The sequence below is a fragment of the Haliotis asinina genome, chromosome 13, assembly GCF_037392515.1.
Source record: "Haliotis asinina isolate JCU_RB_2024 chromosome 13, JCU_Hal_asi_v2, whole genome shotgun sequence".
Lineage (NCBI taxonomy): Eukaryota > Metazoa > Mollusca > Gastropoda > Lepetellida > Haliotidae > Haliotis > Haliotis asinina.
Window position 1 is genome coordinate 23,924,980 of NC_090292.1, and position 23,409 is coordinate 23,948,388.

The 23,409-nt window shown below is 39.4% G+C and overlaps 2 protein-coding genes across 2 annotated transcripts in view; both read right to left on the bottom strand.

Moving 5' to 3' along the window:
• Window positions 1–3,149: 3,149 nt before the first annotated feature.
• LOC137259445 (putative ankyrin repeat protein RF_0381) lies at window positions 3,150–4,862 on the bottom strand. Its single transcript, XM_067797101.1, has one exon. It carries the CDS (start codon window positions 4,860–4,862, stop codon window positions 3,150–3,152), a length of 1,713 nt encoding a protein of 570 aa, XP_067653202.1.
• Window positions 4,863–4,945: 83 nt separating this feature from the next.
• The window catches only part of LOC137259446 (ankyrin-3-like), an 84,762-nt gene continuing 66,298 nt past the window's right edge, over window positions 4,946–23,409 (bottom strand). Inside the window, exons 2-3 of the mRNA XM_067797102.1 lie at window positions 6,454–6,685; window positions 4,946–5,011 (exon numbers count right to left, since the gene is read on the bottom strand). Of these exons, the coding sequence (XP_067653203.1) occupies window positions 4,946–5,011; window positions 6,454–6,685 (298 nt within the window). The remainder of the gene's footprint in view (window positions 5,012–6,453; window positions 6,686–23,409) is intronic.

A 23,409-nucleotide genomic window follows, 5' to 3' on the forward strand; every position in this document is an offset into this window, starting at 1 on the left:
ATGGCAGAATTCGTCTCAATTGCGAACAGCTGAAGGGACGATGTAAATCCAACTAGGGTCCATGCAGGAAGCAAATGTACTATAAGTCCCCATGGTCCTTAGTATGGTGATCTACCTTCAGTTGTTGGCAACCTATAGCTCATTTTTATATTGTACTCTCCTCTATAGATACATTGTTTTAGGTCTCTTCACTAGTTTTACCTTCTACTCTGTGATATTCTAGTTAGTTTTAGTGTCGTTCGTTGATAGGGTTTTGCAATATATGCGCTATCAATGCATTTGTATTTTCATAATTAGTCATTGTCGTCACGATATGGCGGCAATATTGCCGATGTGACGTTAAATATTAACTCACTCACTCACTCATCACAACGTCTGATGACAGATACTATGTTCCAAACATATACATTTAAACATTTATGGATTTGTTGTTTTGACATTTGTAAGACATGTAACGCATGATTTGGATGATTATTTCATAGATCGTAACATAAGAATCATCGTATTTGCACAATCCCTACAGTCTCTATACACAAAATTAGATGGAGATGATTGAGCGAACAATATTAATGTGAGCCATAATTAGTAGAAATGTCAGTCAATGATATGTAACATATAAACATCTTACTACACTTCAGTGACTACATGTCACTTCAGAGCAACAGATTGCTTGTTCATAAGGAAATAGGATAAGTGTGAACTGCTGAATTTGTGTTGGGGGTGATTATTCAAGTAAGAAATTGATGACAACTTCCTTTTTAATAATTTGCATTATAATAATCCTTCTTGGCATTAAGGTTTATATGTTGATTGATTTTTGTGTCATATAGATTTTCAGACACGTGCAAAAAGCATGAAAACCCCAGGTTTCAACTATACTCACCTTGGAATAGACTTCACCATTTGTGAGTGATGAAGAAGATACCAATTTATTGCTCTCGATCCCATTTACCGGGGAATCCAGTAAAGTGAGGACGTACAGGTCTGCACAGGACTCATCCACAATTTACAAGGCCATCATGAAGGCCAGGATGAGGCACCCAAACCATAATGACAGAGGGATATCCGCCCAACGATGCCCCTGAGTGGGCTTAATTTGTGTTTATTTTCAAATAGACCTATATTTATTTTGAAATACACTTTTATTTGTTTTCAGAGTTCTTTATTACATTTTCTTATTGTATTGTATTGCAAGCTGTGTGTTATTATATGGTTAGCAATAGTAGTGACTGACTTTGGTGTGTTTGTCTCTGTCAGTGTGAGGATGACTGTAAATGGATGCAAGTGAATGTTAGCCATCGCATGTTTTTGGAAACATTTTTGTTATACATGTTGATCTGTTAATTAGTGCTATATCTTTTGTAACTCAAGGGAAACCTGTTGGAAAGAGGGTAACGGATACCGTACGGAAACCCTTAGAAAGTGGGTAATTGGAAGTTTCCGTTATTGTGAAAGCTCAGTGTAAACGAACAGAAACTCACTGGATTCTAAGTGGAAACTTAAGTTTCAGTCCACTTTCCATCAGCCTGTCAACGAAGGACAGTAAAACCAACTAGAATATCACATAAAATGTAAAACTAGTGTTCAGATCTAAAACAGTTCAACTATAGAGGACAATACAATATGAAAATGGGCTATAGATTGCCAACAACTGAAGGTAGATCACCACACTAACGACCACGGGGACTTACATAACTTTTGCTACCTACATGGACCCTAGCGAATGCGATACGAAGTCTCTTTGATGTTATCATCTTTTCAAAGAATGTGTTGATGTTGCCTGTTATCCGAAGGACACGTTTGTGCATCACGGCAGGAAATGTCACAAACATGTTGTTCTGCGTCTATTATAATAACTATCATTTGTTTTGTTTTTTTACTGGATCAATTTAAATCTACATCTGTAATGTTCTGTATATCCTTGTTAACAGGTCTTGGTATAGGTTAATGTATCCATTACTATATAGTCGTCATATGCACGACATGGCCTATATTCAGTATTGTAACAGTAACTTTGTTATTGATAAGAAATCACGTTCCCTCGCTATCTCCGTTGCATCAAAGCCCTGATTATTCCTTGTAGTTAAATCTACCATACACCGTGACAGTACATATTTCACAATGTCTTCATCTCCTTGTACACAGGCCAAATGAAGGACATTGTCACCATCACTATTTACTACTGAAGGATCTGCTCCACTGTCTAGTAGCAATTCAAACACACCGAATGTACTTTGCCTTGCTGCTAAAAGCAGGGGTGTCATCCCTTTCGACCCTCTACAGTTTATATCGACAACGTGTAGCTTGAGGATATGCTTCACTATTTCCTGATTTTCTCCCATAGAGGCGAAATGAAGGATGCTGTTACCATCATTATCTACTGCTGAAAGATTCGCTCCACCCTCTAGTAGCAATTTAAACACGCCATATGTACTGTACTCTACTGATACCAGCAGTGGTGTTTTCCCTTTATCTCCTCTACAGTTTATGTCCAGAGTGTGTAACTTGAGGACATGCTTCACTATCTCCTCACGGTCTCCCCTACAGGCCACATGAAGGATATTGTCACCATTTCTATTAACTGCTGAAGGATCAGCTCCACTCTCCATTAACAATTCAAACACATTGTATGAATCGTATTCTGCTGCTAACAGCAGTGGTGTCCTCCCTTTCGATCCTCTACAGTTTATGTTCAGAGAGTGTAGCTTCAGGACCTGCTTCACTATCTGCTCATCCCCTCTCATACAGGCCAAATGAAGGGCGTTGTCACCATCTCTATTTACTAAAGAAGGATCTGCTCCGCTTTCCAGTAGCAACTGAAACACATTGCGTGGCTGATATTTTACTGCTAACAGTAGTGGTGTCATCTCATTAAATCTACAGTTTATATCCACAATGTGTAACCTGAGGATACGCTTGACTATCTCCACATTTGTTCCCTCACAGGCCAAATGAAGGATGTTCTTACCACAATTTCCAAATCCTGACAGGTCAGCACTTTTTTTCACCAGACTATCAAATACTTTTCTTTTCGCACGCCATGCTGCCAGCATCACTGGTGTCAATCCACCACGGCCTTTTCTATTTATATTCACACTGTTTCGCATCAGGATATAATTCACTATCTTAACATTTCCTCCTCGACAAGCTCAATGAAGGATGTTGTCACCATCCTCGTCAATTACTGACAGATCAGCTCCTTTCCTCACCAGACCATCAAATACTTCTCCTTTCGCACACCATGCTGCAAGCATCACTGGTGTCTCTCCACCACTGTTTTTTGCATTTATATCCACAATGTTTTGCATCAGGATATAATTGACTATCTTAACATGTCCTCCTCGACAAGCCAAATGAAGGATATTGTCTCCATCTCCGTCAGTTACTGACAGATCAGCTTCTTTTTTCACGAGAATATCAAATGCTTCGTGTTTTGCATAATATGCCGCAATCAGTACTGGTGTCATTTCTTCATCCCCTTTACAATTTATATCCACAATGTTTTGCATCAGGATATAAGTCACTATCTTAGGATTTCCTCCTCCACAAGCCGAATGAAGGATATTGTCATCATTATTGTCAATTACTGACAGATCAGCTCCTTTCCTCACCAGAATGTCAAATACTTCTCTTTCCCCACTATTTGCTGCAAGCATCACTGGTGTCTCTCCACCACTGTTTTTTGCATTTATATCCACAATGTTTTGCATCAGGATATAATTGACTATCTTAACATGTCCTCCTCGACAAGCCAAATGAAGGATATTGTCTCCATCCTCGTCAATTACTGACAGATCACCTCCTCTTTTCACGAGAATATCAAATGCTTCTTTTTTTCCATGATCTGCCGCAATCAGTACTGGTGTCATTTCTTCATCCCCTTTGCAATTTATATCCACAATGTTTCGCATCAGGATATAAGTCACTATATTAACATTTCCTCCTCGACAAGCCCAATGAAGGATGTTGTCACCATCCTCGTCAATTACTGACAGATCAGCTCCGTTTTTGACAAGAACATCAAATAGTTCTCTTTTCCCATGATATGCTGCAAGTAGAACTGGAGTCATTTTTTCACAATCTTTACTATTTAAGTCCACACTGGTTTGGTTCAGAACATACTTCACTGTTTCCACATGTCCTCCAATGCAGGAAAGATGGAGACTGTTTCTACTTTTCTGATTCACTGCTAAAGTATTAGCACCTTTTTCTATCAATAACCGAAACACATCTATTTTCCCATGATATGCGGCTAACAACAATGGTGTCATGTTATTTTCATCGCTGCCATTAATGTCAACAATGTTTTGTGTGATGATATAGTTCACAATCTTCACACTTCCTCCTCGACAGGCCCAATGAAGAACATTTCTGTTTGTACTATCCTTTGTGAAGGTGTCAGCTCCTCTCTCTATCAGAAAGTGAAACACAAGTTTGTTCCCATAACCAGCTGCCAACAACAATGGTGCAATGCCCTTGTCATCTGTACTGTTTATATACAGAACATTATGCTTTAGGACATATTTCACTATATCTACATTTCCTCCCTGACAGGATACATGAAGGATATTTTCACCATCATCATCCTCTTTTGATATATCAGCTCCTATTTTCATAAGGAAAGAAAACACGTCCTTCTTCCCAAACATCGCTGCTGACATCAAAGGTGTTGTCCCGGTTCTTCCCCTACTTTCAATGTCTATGATTTTCTGCGAGTGGATGTACTTCACTATCCCCAGATTTCCCTCCATACAGGCGACGTGTAAGATATTGTTATCCTCATCGTCTAATAGGGTCAAATTTGCCCCTTTCTCCACAAGTAATTCCAGCAATGCCCTGTGTCCTGCTACTGCCGCTATCATCGCTGGCGTCCTGCCAGCTTGTCCTCTCGAGTTGACGTTGGCAGGATCATGAGACAACAAGTATTTAACTTGATGCAAGTCTCCTATTCTGCAGGCATCAATAAGTGTAGTGTTAACGTAGGCCCGGTTATGTGTTTGATGATGTTCATCTGAAAGTAACGATGAAAACATGACACAGTTTTCATTTTTAGACCCATGTTAATTTAACCCATTACCCTCCACGCACCCAAAAGTGCTGTACATCTATAGAGTTTGCTGAGCTGAAACAGAGTTATACAGGGATTCAATAGTTATTTGAGTGAGTGAGTGAGTAAGTTAATATTCAACGTCATATCGGGAATATTGCAACCATATCGTGACGAGAACAATTCATTATAAAAATACAAATGAATTAATAGCACCTATATTGTAAAAACTGTCAACGAAGGACAGAAAACTAACTAGAATATCACTGAGTAATGTAATGTAAAACTAGTGATTAGACCTAAATCAGTGGATGTATAAAGGACAATGCAATATAAAAATGAGCTATACGTTGCCAGAACGGAAGGTAGATCACCATACTAAGAACCATTGGGACTTACAGAACATTTACTTCCCGCATGGACCCTAACTGGATTTACCTCATCCCCTCAACTAATGTAAAACTTATATTTACATCAAATGTTTTGGGACTTATGTACCCTGTCAGGAGAACAATTATTTTACGGTACTTCCGCCTTCTTTGAGGGTACAGCCACTAACGAATTGAGTTACTAATGAAATATTCCGATTTTAAAATATTTATCTATTTACAGTTGAGTTAACAAATGTAATTCCTTAAAAAATACAAGAATTAAAAGAGGACTAATATTGCTAAAAAGATCCTTCATCGTTCGTGAATATTGATCCCTTGTGATGGAATATTCAACACAGTCAGGCAGGATATGCTTGACTGTGATTCTTTCATCTCAAGGGATGCAAAACGGAGAATCCTCTCCTTTAAGCAAATATTTATGTGTATATCTTCAGTGGCAAATGCGACATCGTCGCATGATGATCTCTTCAAATCTTGTCTGACAACCCAAGTAGGTGTAGCCAATATAGGGTTTTATAGCATGTAATTTATTGATGTCTAGAATAGATTATTCATTGTTTATGTTTAGGGCGTTCTCTTCCTGTGTAAAACAATATTATTGGTATACATGAGTTTCTGTATTCGTGATTTTTTCTGATAGACAGGACAGAATTTTGATGAGGAGAAGTACTCGCCGTGGCAGTTAGCAGACCTAATGGCATCTGTACAGGTAGTGCCTTCATGATCTTTACTGCAACGGGAGCAAGTTGGGGACTTAGTACACGACCTGGCTCCATGCCCAAACCTTTGACAGTATACACATCCACTCCGATGTTGAAATAACTAGCCTTAATTGATGATGGTACTTTGGGAAGTATAAACGTGCGATCACGGATGACACCTTTACACGAAGTTAGATATTTGTGAACAGAGACAGTATTTCAGTAATGCAAAATGATCTGCTTTGTGGAGATTAATTGACTGTTGATGTAGTGAACATTCTACAAGTAGAGATCCATTTCTGAGACGCGTTACATTCTTGACATCTCCACGAACCCCTTCATCAGCCTTGGACACAACAAAAGGTTTAATCTTCAGAGGTGCTCCATCAACTCCATTAACCACCGGAAACCGAGCCACCACCTCGTGGTGGGTGCTGGGTAATGCCAAGAGCTCGCCATCACCCCCGTAGTGAACTCGGGGGGATATTTGGTCCACCAACCCGTTTGCCGTGGGTGGCAGCCCTGTGTCGGTGAAGGAAGGGATCCTGGTGGTTGAGGGCAATAAGGGCCTGCAATCGTGTTCCTCTTGCTCAATACACCACTTTGGCCCTAACTTCGCCTAGACGGGTGGTCGAATGGGCCCGGTTCGACCAATCGGCTGGTCATGCCAAGCCCTGTGCATGGAGTATATATATATATATATGTCATTGCACAAACTTTTTAGGTCTTTCAAAATCAAATCTTAGTTGGTATTCTGGTCATGGTCTCTGCACAACAAAACCTTGAACTCAAGCAAAGGTATCATTCGAGATCGAGACCGATTGCTTGATGATATGTCGGAACTTGACATCAGATCTGAAAAGAAGGATCAAGGTGTAGTCTGTGTCAAGCACTTTTCAACTCGGAGAAACAGTGAAACCATCTAAACGAACTCGTATCTGTTTACTGTTTCATGTCCTAATGCTCCCAAATCAGTGAAGGCAGGTACTGTAACATTCCAGTTGATACCTACATCCCCAACCCTCTAAGGTGTTTTAAATGCCAGAAATATGGACACGGTGTAAATACCTGCACATTGTCTCTTGTGTGTGCTCACTGTGGTGAGAAGACACATACAAAAGAAGATTGTGACAGTGATTATAAAAAATGCACCAATTGCTCAGGCGACCATTCTTCATTTTCGAAACAGTCTCCAATTTGGAAAGAGCAAATGGAGATAAATAAAATAAAATTTACTCAAAATATTTCTTTTTCCGAGACCAAAAAACTGGTGAAGAGATCTGAACTTTCAGAAAGTTATGCTACAGTGGCAAAAACATCATCGGGGTCTAACTCTTAAACAACATCAACCACAGGCTGCCAAACTAATTTGGTAAATTGCGATTCTCCACAGCTTTTGTGTCCTGCTATATCATCACAGAGTGAGGAATCACTTCCTAGTCTTCTTCTGATCACAAATCATCATCTCAGCCACAGTCAAAGTGTCAATCGACAGCTGACAGTCAACAAACGGTGAAAAGTGGCAGAGCTCCTAAAGGGTCACAGAACAAAATGCAATTGTTCAATAAATACGGGTCTCTTGAAGACATGGACATTTCTGAAAACGTCCATTCTAGTGTGGTGATCTACCTTCACTTGTTGGCGATCTATAGTCTGTTTTTATTATGTATTGTCTAAATAGGGCTATTAGTTTTAACTTTCCATACTAGTTTTACTTAAAATTGTGATATGCTAGTTGTTTTACTGTCCTCCGTTGACAGATTTTTCCATATGCATATATTTAATTTAAATGTTCTCGTCACGATATGGCTGAGATATTGCCGATGTGACGTTAAACATTAACTCACTCACTCACTCACCCATTCTAGGGCACATAGCTTGTCGCCCTCCAAAAGAGTGCGGGGTAGATTCCCAATAAATTCCCCCAAAAGATAGTTTATTCCAATAATATTGTACAGTGGAACTACAGAGGATTGAGGACTAATTTACATGAATTACAACCATTAGTCCAAGATTGTACACCTTCGGAGATATGTCTCCAAGAGACATATTTAAAACAAACAGATGCATTTGACACTTCATCAGTTTAATGCATATCATTAGCTTGCACCCCCGGGTGATTGGCCGATCATCCATTCTAGTCAGACAAGACGTTCTTCAAAGCCCTGTTTCACTGAATACTAATCTGCAGGCTGTTGCAGTGAGAATTACTTTACATGTAGTGTTTACGCTACGCTCTCTGGTGTAGTGTAACTACAAACACTAAAGGTAAATTGTTGGAGGACTTTTGTTCTGAAATGAGTTATGTATTTATAATGATGGTTCCAACACATATTTACACCCTGGTACAGGGACTTATTCTGCTTTCGACTTGCCACTGACAAATTCAGAACAACTAAATGAATTCGAATGGACAGTCCACGATGACCTCTATGGAAGTGAGCATTTTCCTACTATATTAAAACCTGTAACTCCATCTGATGTTCCTCTATCATCAAGGTGGAATTTTAAAAAGGCTAACTGGGCTTTATATGAAACACTGTGTGGTGAAAATCTTAAACCTGAACGTTCTATTGACGTTTCTGATGCTATTAAATGTTTTTCTGATGAACTGAATTCCATAGCTGATGAGTGTATACCAAAGTCCTCTGCAGTTCCACATATTCGTAAACCATGGATCAGTGATGAACGCAAACAAGCTAGGAAGGCAAGACAAAAAGCAGGACCTTAATTCCGTTGACATCCTATGGTGCACAATTTAAATAAATTTAAAATTTTAAATGATAAAACGTGGCGTTCTTTTAAGCAGAACAGACGCCAATCTTGGCAAAATTATGTTTCCAAAATAAATTCTTGGACTTGGACACCATGTTCAAGGTATGGAACATGGTCCAGAAAATTAAAGGTAAAGGTACTAAATCTACTGTCCATCATCTTAAGCATAGAGATCAATTACTTACTGATAAATCAGATATTGCGAAGAAACTTCGCGAAACTCACGCTAAACATTCTCCCTCTTCTAATTATATACCTAAATTTCAGCAATATCAAAAACAACAAGAAAAGAAAACTATTAATGTCAATTCTGATAACGGGGAAAAGTATAGCGTAACGTTTTCTATTCATGAGTGAGTGAGTGAGTGAGTTAATATTTAACGTCACATCGGCAATATTTCAGCCATATCGTGACGAGAACAGATTGAGAATTGAAATGGGAAATGTGCATACTATAAAAAAAAACTGTCGTTAAAGGACAGTAAAACAACTAGAATATCACAGCTACGGATAAAACTAGTGTGGAACGGTAAAACTGATAGAACTATTTGGACAAGACAAGATAAAACACGGGCTATACACATCACCAGCAGCTGAAGGTAGATCACCATGCCAGGGTCCATGGGGACTTACAGTACCTTTCCTACCTGCATGGACCCTGGCTGGATTTACACCAGCGCTTCAGACACTGGCGATGATAGGACGATTTAGCCAGAATTTAAAACAACAAACACACTACGACTAAAAAGTATGGTTGAGCAAAATCGACTTTGAAAGTTTTTGGGACTTACGTACCCTCTTCGAAGGACAATAATTTTACGCTACTTCAACCTCCCTCGAGGGCACAGCCACTAACGATTGCAGTTGCTAATTTACAATACCATGCGTAAAAGATATATTATCTATGTACAAAACATATTCAGAATTTATGTAGCAATTCTATTTCCTTTAAAAATTCAATTATTAAATGATGATTAACGTTATAAAAAAGATCCTTTACAGTTTTCTCATTGAAATATTTATCCCTTGTGATGGCAAAATCAACACAATCGAGCAGGATATGCTTGACAGTGATTCTCTCATCACAAGGGATACAAAACGGAGGATCCTCACCTTTTAACAAGTGTTCGTGAGTATATCGCGTATGACCATCGTCGTATAACAACCTCTTCAAATCTGGACTGACAACCCAAGTGGGTATAACCGATATAGGGCTTTATTTCATGTAATTTATTGATACCTACTTGAGTGTCCCACTTCTTTTGCATTAGATCACGGATATATGATCTGAATAATCTGAATAGGGTATGAGAAGTGGTGTCACAGATTTGTTGAGTGCTACCTTGGCAGCACGATCGGCCATTGTGTTACCAGAGATTCCAACATGGCTGGGTAACCAACAGAAGACGATGTCATATTGGCCAGTAGCAAGTTCATTATACAATTCAACAATGTCAGCTAAAAGTGGATGCTGAGAAGATACATTTTTAATAGCCTGGAGGCATGAAAGAGAGTCTGAATAAATGATATATTGTTTATATTTAAAGTGTTTTTTTAATATAGTTTAGAGCTGTTAATATGGCATGTGCTTCTGCTGTAAAAATGGAACTGCTATTTGGTAATCTAGAAGATATTGTTCTGGATCCAATGACAGTAGCACAAGCAACTGCGCCACCATCCTTGGACCCATCTGTAAATAAGGATTTATATGTACTATACTTACTTTTTAATTGATTGTATTCCTGTTTGTATTGTAAGTCATTAGTTTCTGATTTTTTATATTTACTTAATGTAAGGTCAACTTGTGGTTTAACCAGTTGCCAAGGAGGAGAAGAAAACAAGCGAGAAGGAGCTATATTATCCAGCTCAATGCCAGCAGCAGAAAGAAAAGGTTTAACTCTCAGTCCAAGAGTCGGAACAAGAGAAGACATCTTATTGTACAAATCCCCATACGGGGGATTGAAGACACAGTTATATGCAGGATTGGACTTATTTGAATACAGTTTAGTGAGATACTGTAAAGATAATTTAATACGACGGTGGCCAAGAGAAGGTTCGTCTTCTTCAAGGTATAGACTGTCAACAGGAGAAGTTCGGAATGATCCAAGACAAAGTCTTATACCTTGATGGTGAACAGAAATTAAAAGTTTAAGGTTGCTTTTACAGGCTCCACCATATACAATGGAGCCATAATCAAGTTTTGACCGGATCAGTGATCGATAAAGTTGCAGGAGGGTAGCTTGGTCCCCTCCCCATTTAGAATTTGAAACGACTTTCAACAAGTGAAGTGCCTTCAGGCATTTAGTTTTGAGGGATTTGATATGTGGTAGAAACGTTAAATGTGAGTCAAAAATTAATCCCAAGAACTTGGCCTCCTTTACAATTTTGATGGGAGTGCCATCTAGAGATAGTTCTGGGTCCTTATGTGGCTTATATGTTCTGCAAAAATGTATACAATTAGTTTTGGACTTCGAAAATTTGAAGCCGTTTTCCAGACACCATTTATTTATTTTGTTTAAACACAACTGCAGTTGCCGTTCAATAGTATGCATATTTTTACCTCGGCAAGAAATATTAAAATCATCCACGAAAAGTGATCCATCAATTGAATCGTTTAAAACTTTTGATGAACTGTTGATCTTGATGCTAAAAAGAGTGACAGATAAAATACTGCCTTGTGGAACACCCTGATCCTGATTGTAATGATCAGACAGGGTAGAACCGACACGGACCTGGAATTGTCTGTCATTTAAAAAGTTGGCAATAAATTGAGGCAAACGACATCGCAAACCAAAGTCATGTAAATCCCTCAAAATACCATGTTTCCAGGTTGTGTCATATGCTTTTTCAAGATCAAAAAAGATGTTGTTTATTAATTAGTGCGTTTTTAACAAATGATTCCAGTCGCACTAAGTGATCGACAGTACTTCTGTTTTTACGGAAACCACATTGTATATCTGCAATAAGGTTATTGGTTTCCAAGTACCAAACAAGCCGATTATTTATCATGCGTTCCATGGTCTTGCAAACACAGCTAGTTAGTGAAATAGGTCGATAATTGGACGGATCCGTATGATCACGTCCAGGTTTAGGTACTGGTACTACTATGGCGTCACGCCATGAGGGAGGAAAGTTACCCGATGTCCAAATATCATGAAAAATATTGAGAAGAGTTTCTAGGCAGGATTCTGGTAAGTGCTTCAGGAGTTGATAATGTATGATATAAGCTCCAGTAGCAGTGTCATGAGCTTGATCAAGAGCAGTATGGAGTTCATGAATCGAAAAAGTTCCATTATAATCTTCCCCATTATCAGAATTGAAATTAATAGTTTTCTTTTCTTGTTGTTTTTGATATTTCTGAGGAAGAGTGAGGAAGAGGAAGAGTGTTAAGCAAGAGTTTCGCCTAGTGTATTAGCAATATCTGATTTATCAGTAAGCAATTGATCTCCATGTTTAAGATGATGGACAGTAGATTTAGTACCTGTACCTTTGATTTTCTGGACCATGTTCCATACCTTGGACATGGGTGTCCGAGAATTTATTTTGGATACATAATGTTGCCAAGATTGGCGTTTGTTCTGTTTAAAAGTACGCCGTGCTTTAGCATTTAAAATCTTAAATTTATTGAAATTATGCACCATAGGATTGCGACGGAAATAATGTTCTGCTTTTTTCCTTGCCTTCCTAGCTTGTTTGCACTCATCGTTGAACCATGGTTTTCTTATGTGTGGAACTGCAGAGCACTTTGGTATACACTCATCAGCAATGGAGTTAAGTTCTTCAGAAAAGCATTTAATAGCATCAGGAACGTAAATAAAACGTTCAGGTTTAAGTTTTTCAGCACACAGTGTTTCATATAAAGCCCAGTTACCCTTTTTAAAATTTCGTCTTGATGATGGAGGAACATCGGATGGAGTTACAGATTTTAATACAGTAGGAAAATGGTCACTTCCACAGAGGTCATCGTGGACTGACCATTCAAATTCATTTAGTAGTTCTGAATTTGTCAATGACAAGTCAAGAGCAGAATAGGTCCCTGTCCCAGGGTGTAAATATGTGTTGGAACCATCATTATAAATACATAAATCATTGTCAGAACAAAATTCCTCCAACAATTTACCTTTAGTGTTTGTAGTTACACTACCCCAGAGTGGGTTGTGTCCTTTTAAATCTCCCATTATAATACAGGGCTTCGGGAGTTGGTCATATAGAGCTTGAAGATCAGTTTTAGTGAACGTCGAAGACGGAGAAATATAAAGAGAGCATAGCGTAAACGCTACATGTAAAGTAATTCTCACTGCAACAGCCTGCATATTAGTAATAAGTGGAACAGGGCTTTGAATAACGTTTTGTCTGACTAGAATGGATGATCCTCCAGTGGCCCTATCACCCGGAGGTGAAAAAGAATGATATGTATTAAATTGACGAAGGTCAAATGTATCTGTTTGTTTTAAATATGTCTCTTGGAGACATATCGCTGAAGGTGTAAAATCTTGGACCAATAGCTGTAATTCATGTAAATTAGTCCTCAGTCCTCTGCAGTTCCACTGTACAATATTAGTGGAATAAAATATCTTTTGAGGGGATTTATTGGGGATCTACCCCGCACTCTTTTGGAGGGCGACAAGCTATGTGCCCTAGAATAGACGTTTTCAGAAACGTCCATATCTTCAAGAGACCCATATTTATTGAACAATTGAATTTTGTTCTGTGACCCTTTAGGAGCTCTGCCACTTTGTTGTTTTGAAGCATCAGGCTTAGGCTTCGGTTTACTTTTAACAGGTGGCTGACTATCAGCTGTCGATTGAGACTTTGAGTGTGACTGAGATGGTGATGATGATGATGTGTGATCTGAAGAAGACTTTGATGAAGGAGATATGGTCTTTTGTGTAGACTGAGCTGTGTCTGTCTGAGTAGACTGTTCTGAGATAGACTGTGGAGGATCAGGAGAGATAGACTCAGGAATATCTGAATTTACCCATGTCAGGTCGGTCTGACATGAGCTTGACGAAGTTAGTACTGGCGTAGTTGTTCCTTTTGATAAGGTTTCATATGTTTTTGTGACAGGGGCATAAGTTTCAGTGTGCTCAGTAGATTGTACAATCTTTCTTGCTTCAGCAAAACTGACGTTCCTGGAAAATTTGATTTTGTTAATTTCCATTTGCCTTTTCCAAATGGGACATTCTTTCGAGAAGGATGAATGGTTTCCTGAACAGTTTGCACATTTTTTGTGAATACTGTCACAATCTTCGGTTACATGTGTATTCTCAGCACAGTGAGCACATGTAACAGACAATGTGCAAGTATTAACACCATGTCCGTACTTTTGACACTTAAAGCAGCGCCGAGGATTTGGAATATATAAGTCAACATTCAGATTGCAGTAACCTGCTTTGATTGACTTTGGAGGTGTTGGAGCTGAAAATGAAAACAGATATGTGTTGGTTTGGACAGTCTCATTATTTCGCCGTGTTGTGAAACGTTTGACGAAAGATACTCCTTGATCTTTCATCTCGGACATTATGTCGAGCTCAGTCATGTCTGCTAGAAGACGCTCACGGTCTCGAACTATGCCTTTGCTTGTATTCAGTGTTCTGTGGGCAGAAACTAATACCGGGACTCCGACAAACATATCAGTTGATAATAGGTTGGTAGCTTGTTGTTTTCTGCTACATTCAATCAGCAGTGAACCTGATCGCAATCGTTTGATATCTTTCCAAATTTCATCAAATATGTCTAAAAGTACCTCAAGACATGAATCAGGCAAATGCTTCAAGAGCTGATAGTGAATATTATCAGCCCCTGTTGCTGTATCATGGGCTTGCACTAGAGCAGTTTGTAGTTCATGTAAGGAAAATACTTCGTTGTAGTCTTCACCATTGTCAGAGGTGAAATTAATGATTTTCTTTTCTTCTAACTTCTGGTACCTCTCGAATTCAGGAAGATAGTTTGATGAAGACGAATGTTTAGCTAATGTTTCACCAAGTTTGTTTGCAATGTCTGAAGCATCTTCCAAAATGTGATCTCCGTCTTTAAGGTGTTTAACGCTTGTTTTGGAACCCTTGCCCTTGATCCTTTGTACCATATTCCACACCTTTGATATAGGTGTGCGGGAGTTAATCTTGGAGAAATAGGCTCTCCATGACTTCCGTTTATTTTGCTTGAATGTACGTCGAGCTTTAGCTCTGGTTACTTTAACATTATTCAAATTATGTACAGTTGGATGTTTGCGAAAATATTTTTCCGCCTTCTTCCTGTTTTTCCTAACCTGTTTGCAATCGCCATCAAACCATGGCTTACGAATGCGTGGATGCACAGAGGACTTAGGAATCGTTTCGGTAGCTACAGTATGCAGTGTATCTGAAAACAATTGAATGGGGTCAGCAATATTCTGGAACGTTTCATGTTTGAGTTTCTCAGTACACAATGATGTGAATTTAGACCAGTTAGCCTTTGAAAAATTCCACCTTGATGAGGGTGGAACATCAGACGGGTTATTGACTGAGAGAAGTGTTGGGAAATGGTCACTTCCACATAAATCATCATGAACTGACCATGAAAATTCATTCAGAAGATCTGCATCTGTGAGTGTAACGTCCAAGGCAGAATAGCTACCTGTAGCAGATTGTAAATATGTGTGTGTACCATCATTAAATATGCAGAGACTGTTGTCAGAAAGAAAATCTTCTATTATTTCCCCCTTGGTATTGATAACATTACTCCCTTATAAGGGATTATGTCCATTCAAATCACCCATGAGTGTGCAGGGATGAGGAAGCTGATCATACAGAGCTTGAAGGTCAGATTTCTGGAGGTTTGAAGATGGAGGGATATACAAAGAGCATAAAGTAAACGCAATGTGTAACGAAATCCGAACTGCAACAGCTTGAAGGTTAGTAGTGAGATCAACAGGGCTGTGTGTTATACCCTGCCTCACCGAGATAGAGGAGCCTCCAGTGGCTTTGTCACCCGGAGGAGAAAAGGAATGGTGAGAGCTGTACTGACGTAAGTCAAATTTATCAGTCTGCTTAAGATATGTTTCCTGGAAACAGGAAACTGATGGTTGAAAATCTTGTACTAATAATTGTATTTCATTTAAGTTGATCCTAAGGCCTCTGCAGTTCCACTGGATAAGTGTATTATTCATGTTACATTAGGTGGCAACACGGGCGATCTGTTCCTGGACCGTGGCGAATGACTTTTTTGGCGCACACGGTGGTGAGGAGTGACATCCATATCTTCCAGAAGTTGATATTTATTAAATATTTGTACCGGATTCCGTTGACTCTTTGGAACCCGATCTGACTTTTTTGAATAGTTCACTGTCTTGCTAGCATTCACGATAACAGGTGATGGTGGACGGGATTGTGATGCTGTTTGCGTGGAAGCAACAGTTTGCATTTCACACGTAGAATAAGTCTCAGTATTCACCCAAGTGATTTCAGTCTGGCATTCAACTGATTTAACAGTCTTAGTACATTGACGGGTAACAGCTGCAGAGTATGACACAGTTGCAACTGGAGTGTTGTCATGTGCAACCAAACGTTTAGCCTCTGCGAAAGTAATGTTTCTTTCATGTTTAAGTTTCACTATCTGATGTTGTTGTTGCCAGACAGGGCAAGATTTTGATGAGGCAGCATGATCGCCAGAGCAATTAACGCATTTAGGGTTGTTTGGACAATCTAACGTGTCATGAGCAAGTTCTCCACAGCGATGACATTTCTTGCTGTTGGTACAAGATTTAGCACCATGACCAAACTTTTGACATGAGTAACACCGAAGCGGGTTCGGTATGTACTTATCAACATTGATATTGCAGTACCCTGCTTTGATGGATGACGGTGGAACAGGAACAGAAAAGTTGAGCAGATACGTGTTTAAGTTTACAATCTGACCATTTTGCCGACTTGTAAAACGTTTTACACCTGTTACACCCTGGTCTTTTAGTTCAAACGCTATCTCATCTTCAGACATGTCTAGCAGACAACGTTCTCGGTCTCTGACAATGCCTTTAGAACTGTTGAGAGTTTTGTGTGGAGACACAGTAACGGGTACGGACATGAGATGCTTAACAGCTAAGAGTGTAGATGATTGAAACGCTGATTTGCATTCAAGTAATATAAGACCAGATCGCATCTTTTTCATTGACACAACGTCACCAGCAATGCCATAAATCGCTTTTGACAGGACAAACGGATTCAGTTTCAACGGACCATCATCTGAAGAAGAAATCACTAAATAACGAGACCAATGGTCAGATTTGCCTTTGGAGACTGTGTCATCATCAGAAGATGAACTATCCTCTAATGTACGTTTGAGTTGTTTTGGGGGTATCATGGTAAAGTCATAGAACTTCATCATCCCAGCTCCCCACCCACCACGGAGTATCATAAAGACAATGCTATATGCCAGTGGGTTTCCTACTGACAGCACCAAGGATACTGGGATGATATACTCCAGCAGAAGTATCAATTCAAGATCAATAAATCCACCAGATTGACCCATGAGCCATCGCCTTCTGGGCATTAGACTCTAGGTAATAACAGTTTGGTTAATGTGGCATCAATATATCAATAGATGTTACTGGTCTACAAGCTATATGACAAAGGCCCATTTACAAACATTTGAAAAAGTCACATTTGAGCAAAAACAATGACAATGCTCAGGGCTTGGCATGACCAGCCGATTGGTTGAACCGGGCCTATTCAACCTCCCGTCTAGGTGAAGTCAGGGCCACAGTGGTGTATTAGGCAACAGGAACACAGTTGCAGGGACCTATTGCCCTCAACCACCAGGATCCCTTCCTCCACCGACACGGGCCGCAACCCACGGCAAACGGGTTGGTGGACCAAATATCCCCCCGGGTCCACTACGAGGGTGTCGGCGAGCTCTTGGCGTTACCCAGCACCCACCACGAGGAGGTGGCCCGCCACGGGTGCCTTTCTATTCATGAACTGTATACTGCTCTTGATCAAGCTCATGACACTGCTACAGGAGCTGAATCCTGTTTAGAGACGCTCTTATCAATTGTTGATGATATTTGGACTTCCGCGATTTTTCCTTCTTCATGGCGTGATACTATAGTAGTACCAATACCTAAACCTGGACGTGATCATACGGATCCATCCAATTATCGTCCGATTTCATTAACTAACTGTGTTTGCAAGACCATGGAACGCATGATAAATAATATACTTGTTTGGTACTTGGAAACAAATAACCTTATCACAGATGTACAATGTAGTTTCCGTAAAAACAGAAGTACTGTCGATCACTTAGTGCGTTTAGAATCATGTTTGAAAAACGTGCTGATTAATAAGCAACATGGTGTGTCTATCTTTTTTTTAAATTTTGAGCATGAAATAGTTATAGCTCAGGGCATGGCGTTACCAGCCGATTGATAGAACTTGACCAGTTCGACCACTCGTCTAGGTGAAGTAAGGGCCAAAGTGGTGAGTTGAGCAATAAGAGCAAAATGGTTCATTCTCCTACTGCCCTCAACCACCAGACTACCGTCCTCCACCGACACGGGACGCAAACCACGGCAAACAGGTTGCCCAATTTGGTCGCCTCTTACGACCAGCAATGGGGTGCTGCGGACACATTCTGTCCCGGGTCCACACGGGAAGATTTGTCTAAATTGCTAACAGCTGAATGGATGATGTATATCCAAATAGGGTCCATGCAGGAAGCAAATGTACTGTAAGTCCCCATGGTACCCAGTTTGGTGATTTACCTTCGGTTATTGGTAACCTATAGCTCATTTTTATATTCTACTGTCCTCTATAGATACATTGTTTTAGGTCTAATCTTTAATTTTATTCTACTCTGTGATATTCTAGTTATTTTTACTGTCCTTCGTTGACAGGTTTCTACAATGGGTGTGTGCTATTAATTCATTTGTATTTTATAGATAATCGTTCTCGTCACGATATGGCTGTAATATTGCCGGTGTGACGTTAAATATTGACTCACCCACTTGGAAAATGGTCACTTCCCCATCAGTCATCATGCACTGACAATTTGAAATCACTCAATAGGTCTGAGTGTGTAAGTGATATAAGGTAGAGGTAAATAGATTCCCGAGCCAGGATGTAAATATATATTGTAACCGTCAGTATATATGTCTAAATCATTAACTGAACAGAACTCTTCCAGTAGTTTACCTCTATCATCAGTAGTTGTTCCACCACAGACTGGGTTTTGGCCATTCACATCTCCCATAATAATACGCGGTTCTGGGAGTTGGCCTTATAGATTTCGTAGTTCAGTCTTCTAAAGAGTTGAAGACGGTGAGATATACAATGAACACAATGTGAGTGTACCATGTAAAGCGATTAGGAAGGCAACTTCTTGAAGATTAGTATTAAGTGTAATTTGGCTATGTATAATACTCTTTTTGAATGAGGCTGAAGATCCTCCTGTCACACGAAGGTGAGGAATAACGATAAACATTGAACCCGCATAGGTCGGAAGGATTTTCTGTTTCAAATAAGTCTCCTGTCGACATAATGCTGATGGCGTGTGATCCTGGACTACTAACTGTAATTCGTTGTAATTATACCTTAGTCCACTGCAATTCCACCGAGCAATATTATTCTGATAACCCATCTTTAAGGGAGATTTTCTGGGGATCTACCCCGCACATTTTGGGCGGGTGAGAAACTGTGTGTCCTAGACCAGACGTTGTAGGACACGTTCATATTCTCAAGAGATCCATATTTGTTAAACAGCGAAATTTTATTTTCAAATCCTTGAAGGATTATGTTACTGATCTGTCTCGAGAGGAATCTGGTTTTTAACTTCGGTTGTAGCGATTTGTTGAGAGTTCACTGTTGACTGAGGGAATGGTTCATGATCAGAGGATGTGTCTGACTAGATTTGGGATGTACTAGGAAGTGGTTCTGCTGTTTCAGTAGACATGGCAGGTGAAATAGGTTGAGGAGTATCTGTTGTCATCCATGTTACGTTTGTCTGACAAACTGCACGTAATTTAGTAACTGTGGAAGTGGCTGCTGACGTACTGGCAATGGAAGCATACCTTTCTGTTTGTTCTCAGCTTTGTACCGGTTTCTTTCTGTCTTTAAAACAAATGCTTTGTTTAAATTCTATTCTATTGACATCCATTTGATTTTTCATCCATTTTACAAACAGGGTAATCTTTTTTCAGAATGATGGTTTTTCCCCTTTGCAGTAAGTGTATTGTTTTACATTACTGTCACAATCAATACTGTCAATCCATGCTGAGTGTGTCTTTTCACTGCAGTGATCACACACAACAGACAATGTGCAAATATTTAAACATCGTGCCAAAACTTTTGGCATTTAAAACATCTAAGGGGTTTAGGACCAGCCAATTGGTTGAAACGGGACCATTCAACGGCCCGTCTTGGTGAAGTAAGGGTCCAAGTGGTGTGTTGCTCCTATATCCTCAACCACCAGGATCCCTTGATCCACAGACACAGGGCCGTCACCCTCGGCTAACACGTTGGTGGACCAAATATGCCCCCGGGTTCACAACAGGGGATTGAGCACTTGGTGTTACCCAGCGCCCTCCACGATGTGGTGATCACTTGTGTTTCATCAGTTTACTGTAGCGCCACAATGTCACTTGCTTAGAATATACACTGACGAGCCATTATAATATGTGCAGGTAGTGGTATATAAATCTGTACATTATATATGCTGTCGAGCTATGGTAATAAGACTGTATGCTGTGCGTAGTGGCTTGCCTTCACGTCACGTCTGTATATTTCATGTGCTGATGAGCCATGATGATACGTGTGAGCATGTGTATATGGACTGAACTGATTTAATCCTGATTCTGTATTAAACGAACAACAGAGTCATAACTTGTGAAACTTGCAATGATGAACATGAAATGGTGACTTAGTTTCCGTGGCGTGGTCTTGAGTGAGTGAGTGAGTGAGTTAATATTTAACGTCACATCGGCAATATTGCAGCCATATCGTGACGAAAAGATTCTTGGAAGAAGGAAGTTATGTATATGGTAAAAACCTGTCAACGAAGGACAGTAAAACAACTAGAATATCACAATAAGAATTAAAACTAGCGTCAAAAATTAAAAAACAATATCACTATTGAGACAATACAATATAAAAACAGGCTATAGATTGCCAACAGCTGAAGGTAGAGCACCATACTAGGGGCCATGGGGACTTACAGTACTTCTGCTACCTGCATGGTCTCTAGCTGGATTTACACCATCCCCTCAGCTGCTGGCCATTGTACGCAAGATTAGCCACAAATTAAAATGACAGAAATACTACGGCTAAAAGGAAATGGAAGACTAAATTTGACTTCAAATGTTTTTGGACTTACGCACCCTCTCAGGAGGACAATAATTTTACGGTACTTCAACCCCTCTCGAGGATACAGCCACTAACAATCTCAGTTACTAATTCAACTTCCAATCATAATACATATTTATTTACATGTCAGTCAATAAATCCAATTCTTTTAAAAATGCAATAATTAAATGAGAACTTACGTTACTAAAAAGGTCCTTCATAGTTCTTGGCTTGAAATAATTGTCCCTTGTGATGGAATATTCAACACAGTCAAGCAGGACATGCTTGACTGTGACTATCGCATCACAAGGGACACAGAACGGAGGATCCTCACCTTTCAAAAGATATTCATGCGTATACCTGGTGTGGCCAATACGACATCGCCGTATAATGACCTCTTCAAATCTGGACTGACAAACCAAGTAGGTGTAACCAACATATGGTTTTATTTCATGTAATTTATTGATATCTACTTGGGTGTCCCACTTCTTCTGCATCAGATCACGGATGTAAGATCTAATGGTAGCTTTATAATCAGTATAGGGAATAAGAAGTGGTGTCACAGATTTGTTGAGTGCTGCCTTAGCAGCAAGGTCAGCCAAAGTGTTACCAGAGATTCCAACATGGCTGGGTAACCAACAGAAGACGATGTCGTATTGACCAGTGGCAAGATAATTATACAATTCAATAATTTCAATTAAAAGTGGATGTTTACATAATAGGTTTTTAATAGCCTGAAGGCACGAAAGAGAGTCAGAGAAAATTATGAACTGTTTATGTTTAGGGCGTCTTTGAATATATTTGAGAGCTGTTAATATGGCGTTTGCTTCTGCAGTAAAAATAGAGCTGTTATATGGTATTCTAGAAGATATTGTTCTGGATCCAATGACCGTGGCACAAGCTACTGCACCATCGTCCTTGGATCCGTCTGTAAATAAGGATTTGTAATTGTTATATTTGTTTTTTAATTGATGATATTCTTGTTTAAATTGTAAGTGATTAGTTTCTGATTTTTTAAATGTAGTTAACGTTAAGTCAACTTGTGGTCTAACCAACTGCCAAGGAGGCGAAGAAAGAAGACGGGAAGGAGCTATATTATCTAGCTCAATGCCGGCAGCAGTAATGAAAGGCATCATTCTCAGCCCAAGAGGTGGAACAAGAGATGATTTCTTGTTATATAAATCTTGATAAGGGGAATTAAAGACACAGTGAAATGCAGGATTAGACTCATCAGAATAATTTTATACGGCGTTGGGTAGGAGATGGATCGTCTGCTTCAACGTAGAGACTGTCGATAGGTGAAGTTCTGAAGGACCCAAGACAAAGTCTTAGACCTTGGTGATGGACAGAATCTAATAGTTTCAGGCTGCTTTTGCAGGCTCCGCCATACACGATGGAACCATAGTCAAGTTTTGAGCGGACAAGTGATCGATATAAGTGTAGGAGGGTAGCTTGATCACCTCCCCACTTTGAATTAGAAACGACTTTTAATAAATCCAGCGCCTTAAGGCATTTATTTTTTAAAGATTTCATATGGGGAGAAACGTTAAATGTGAGTCGAAAATCAGACCCAAGAACTTTGCCTCCTTGACGACTTTGATGGGAGTGTTATTTAAAAACAATTCTGGATCTTTATGCAGTTTGTATTTTCTACAGAAATGTATACAATTGGTTTTCGATTTAGAAAATTTAAAGCCGTTTTCAAGACACCATTTGTTAATTTTGTTTAAGCACAACTGCAGTTGCCGTTCAATAGTATACATTATTTTTCCACGACAAGAAATAATAAAATCATCCACAAAAAGTGATCCATCGATTGAATCATTTAAAACCTTGGATAAACTGTTGATCTTGATACTAAAGAGTGTTACAGACAAAATACTGCCTTGGGGAACACCCTGATCCTGATTATAATGGTCAGACAGGGATGATCCCACTCGGACTTGAAATTGCCTGTCTTTTAAAAATTGTGAGATAAAACGAGGCAAACGACCTCTCAAACCGAAATCATATAAATCCTTTAAAATGCCATACTTCCAAGTGGTATCATATGCTTTCTCCAGATCGAAGAAAATTGATACAACGTGTTGTTTATTTACAATAGCATTCTTAACATAGGATTCTAATCGTACTAAATGATCAATAGTACTTCGGTTTTTCCGGAAACCACATTGAATATCTGT

Coding starts and splice junctions, on each gene's coding strand:
- LOC137259445 (XM_067797101.1), bottom strand. CDS start 4,862: ATGATAGCGGCAGTAGCAGGACACAGGGCATTGCTGGAATTACTTGTG.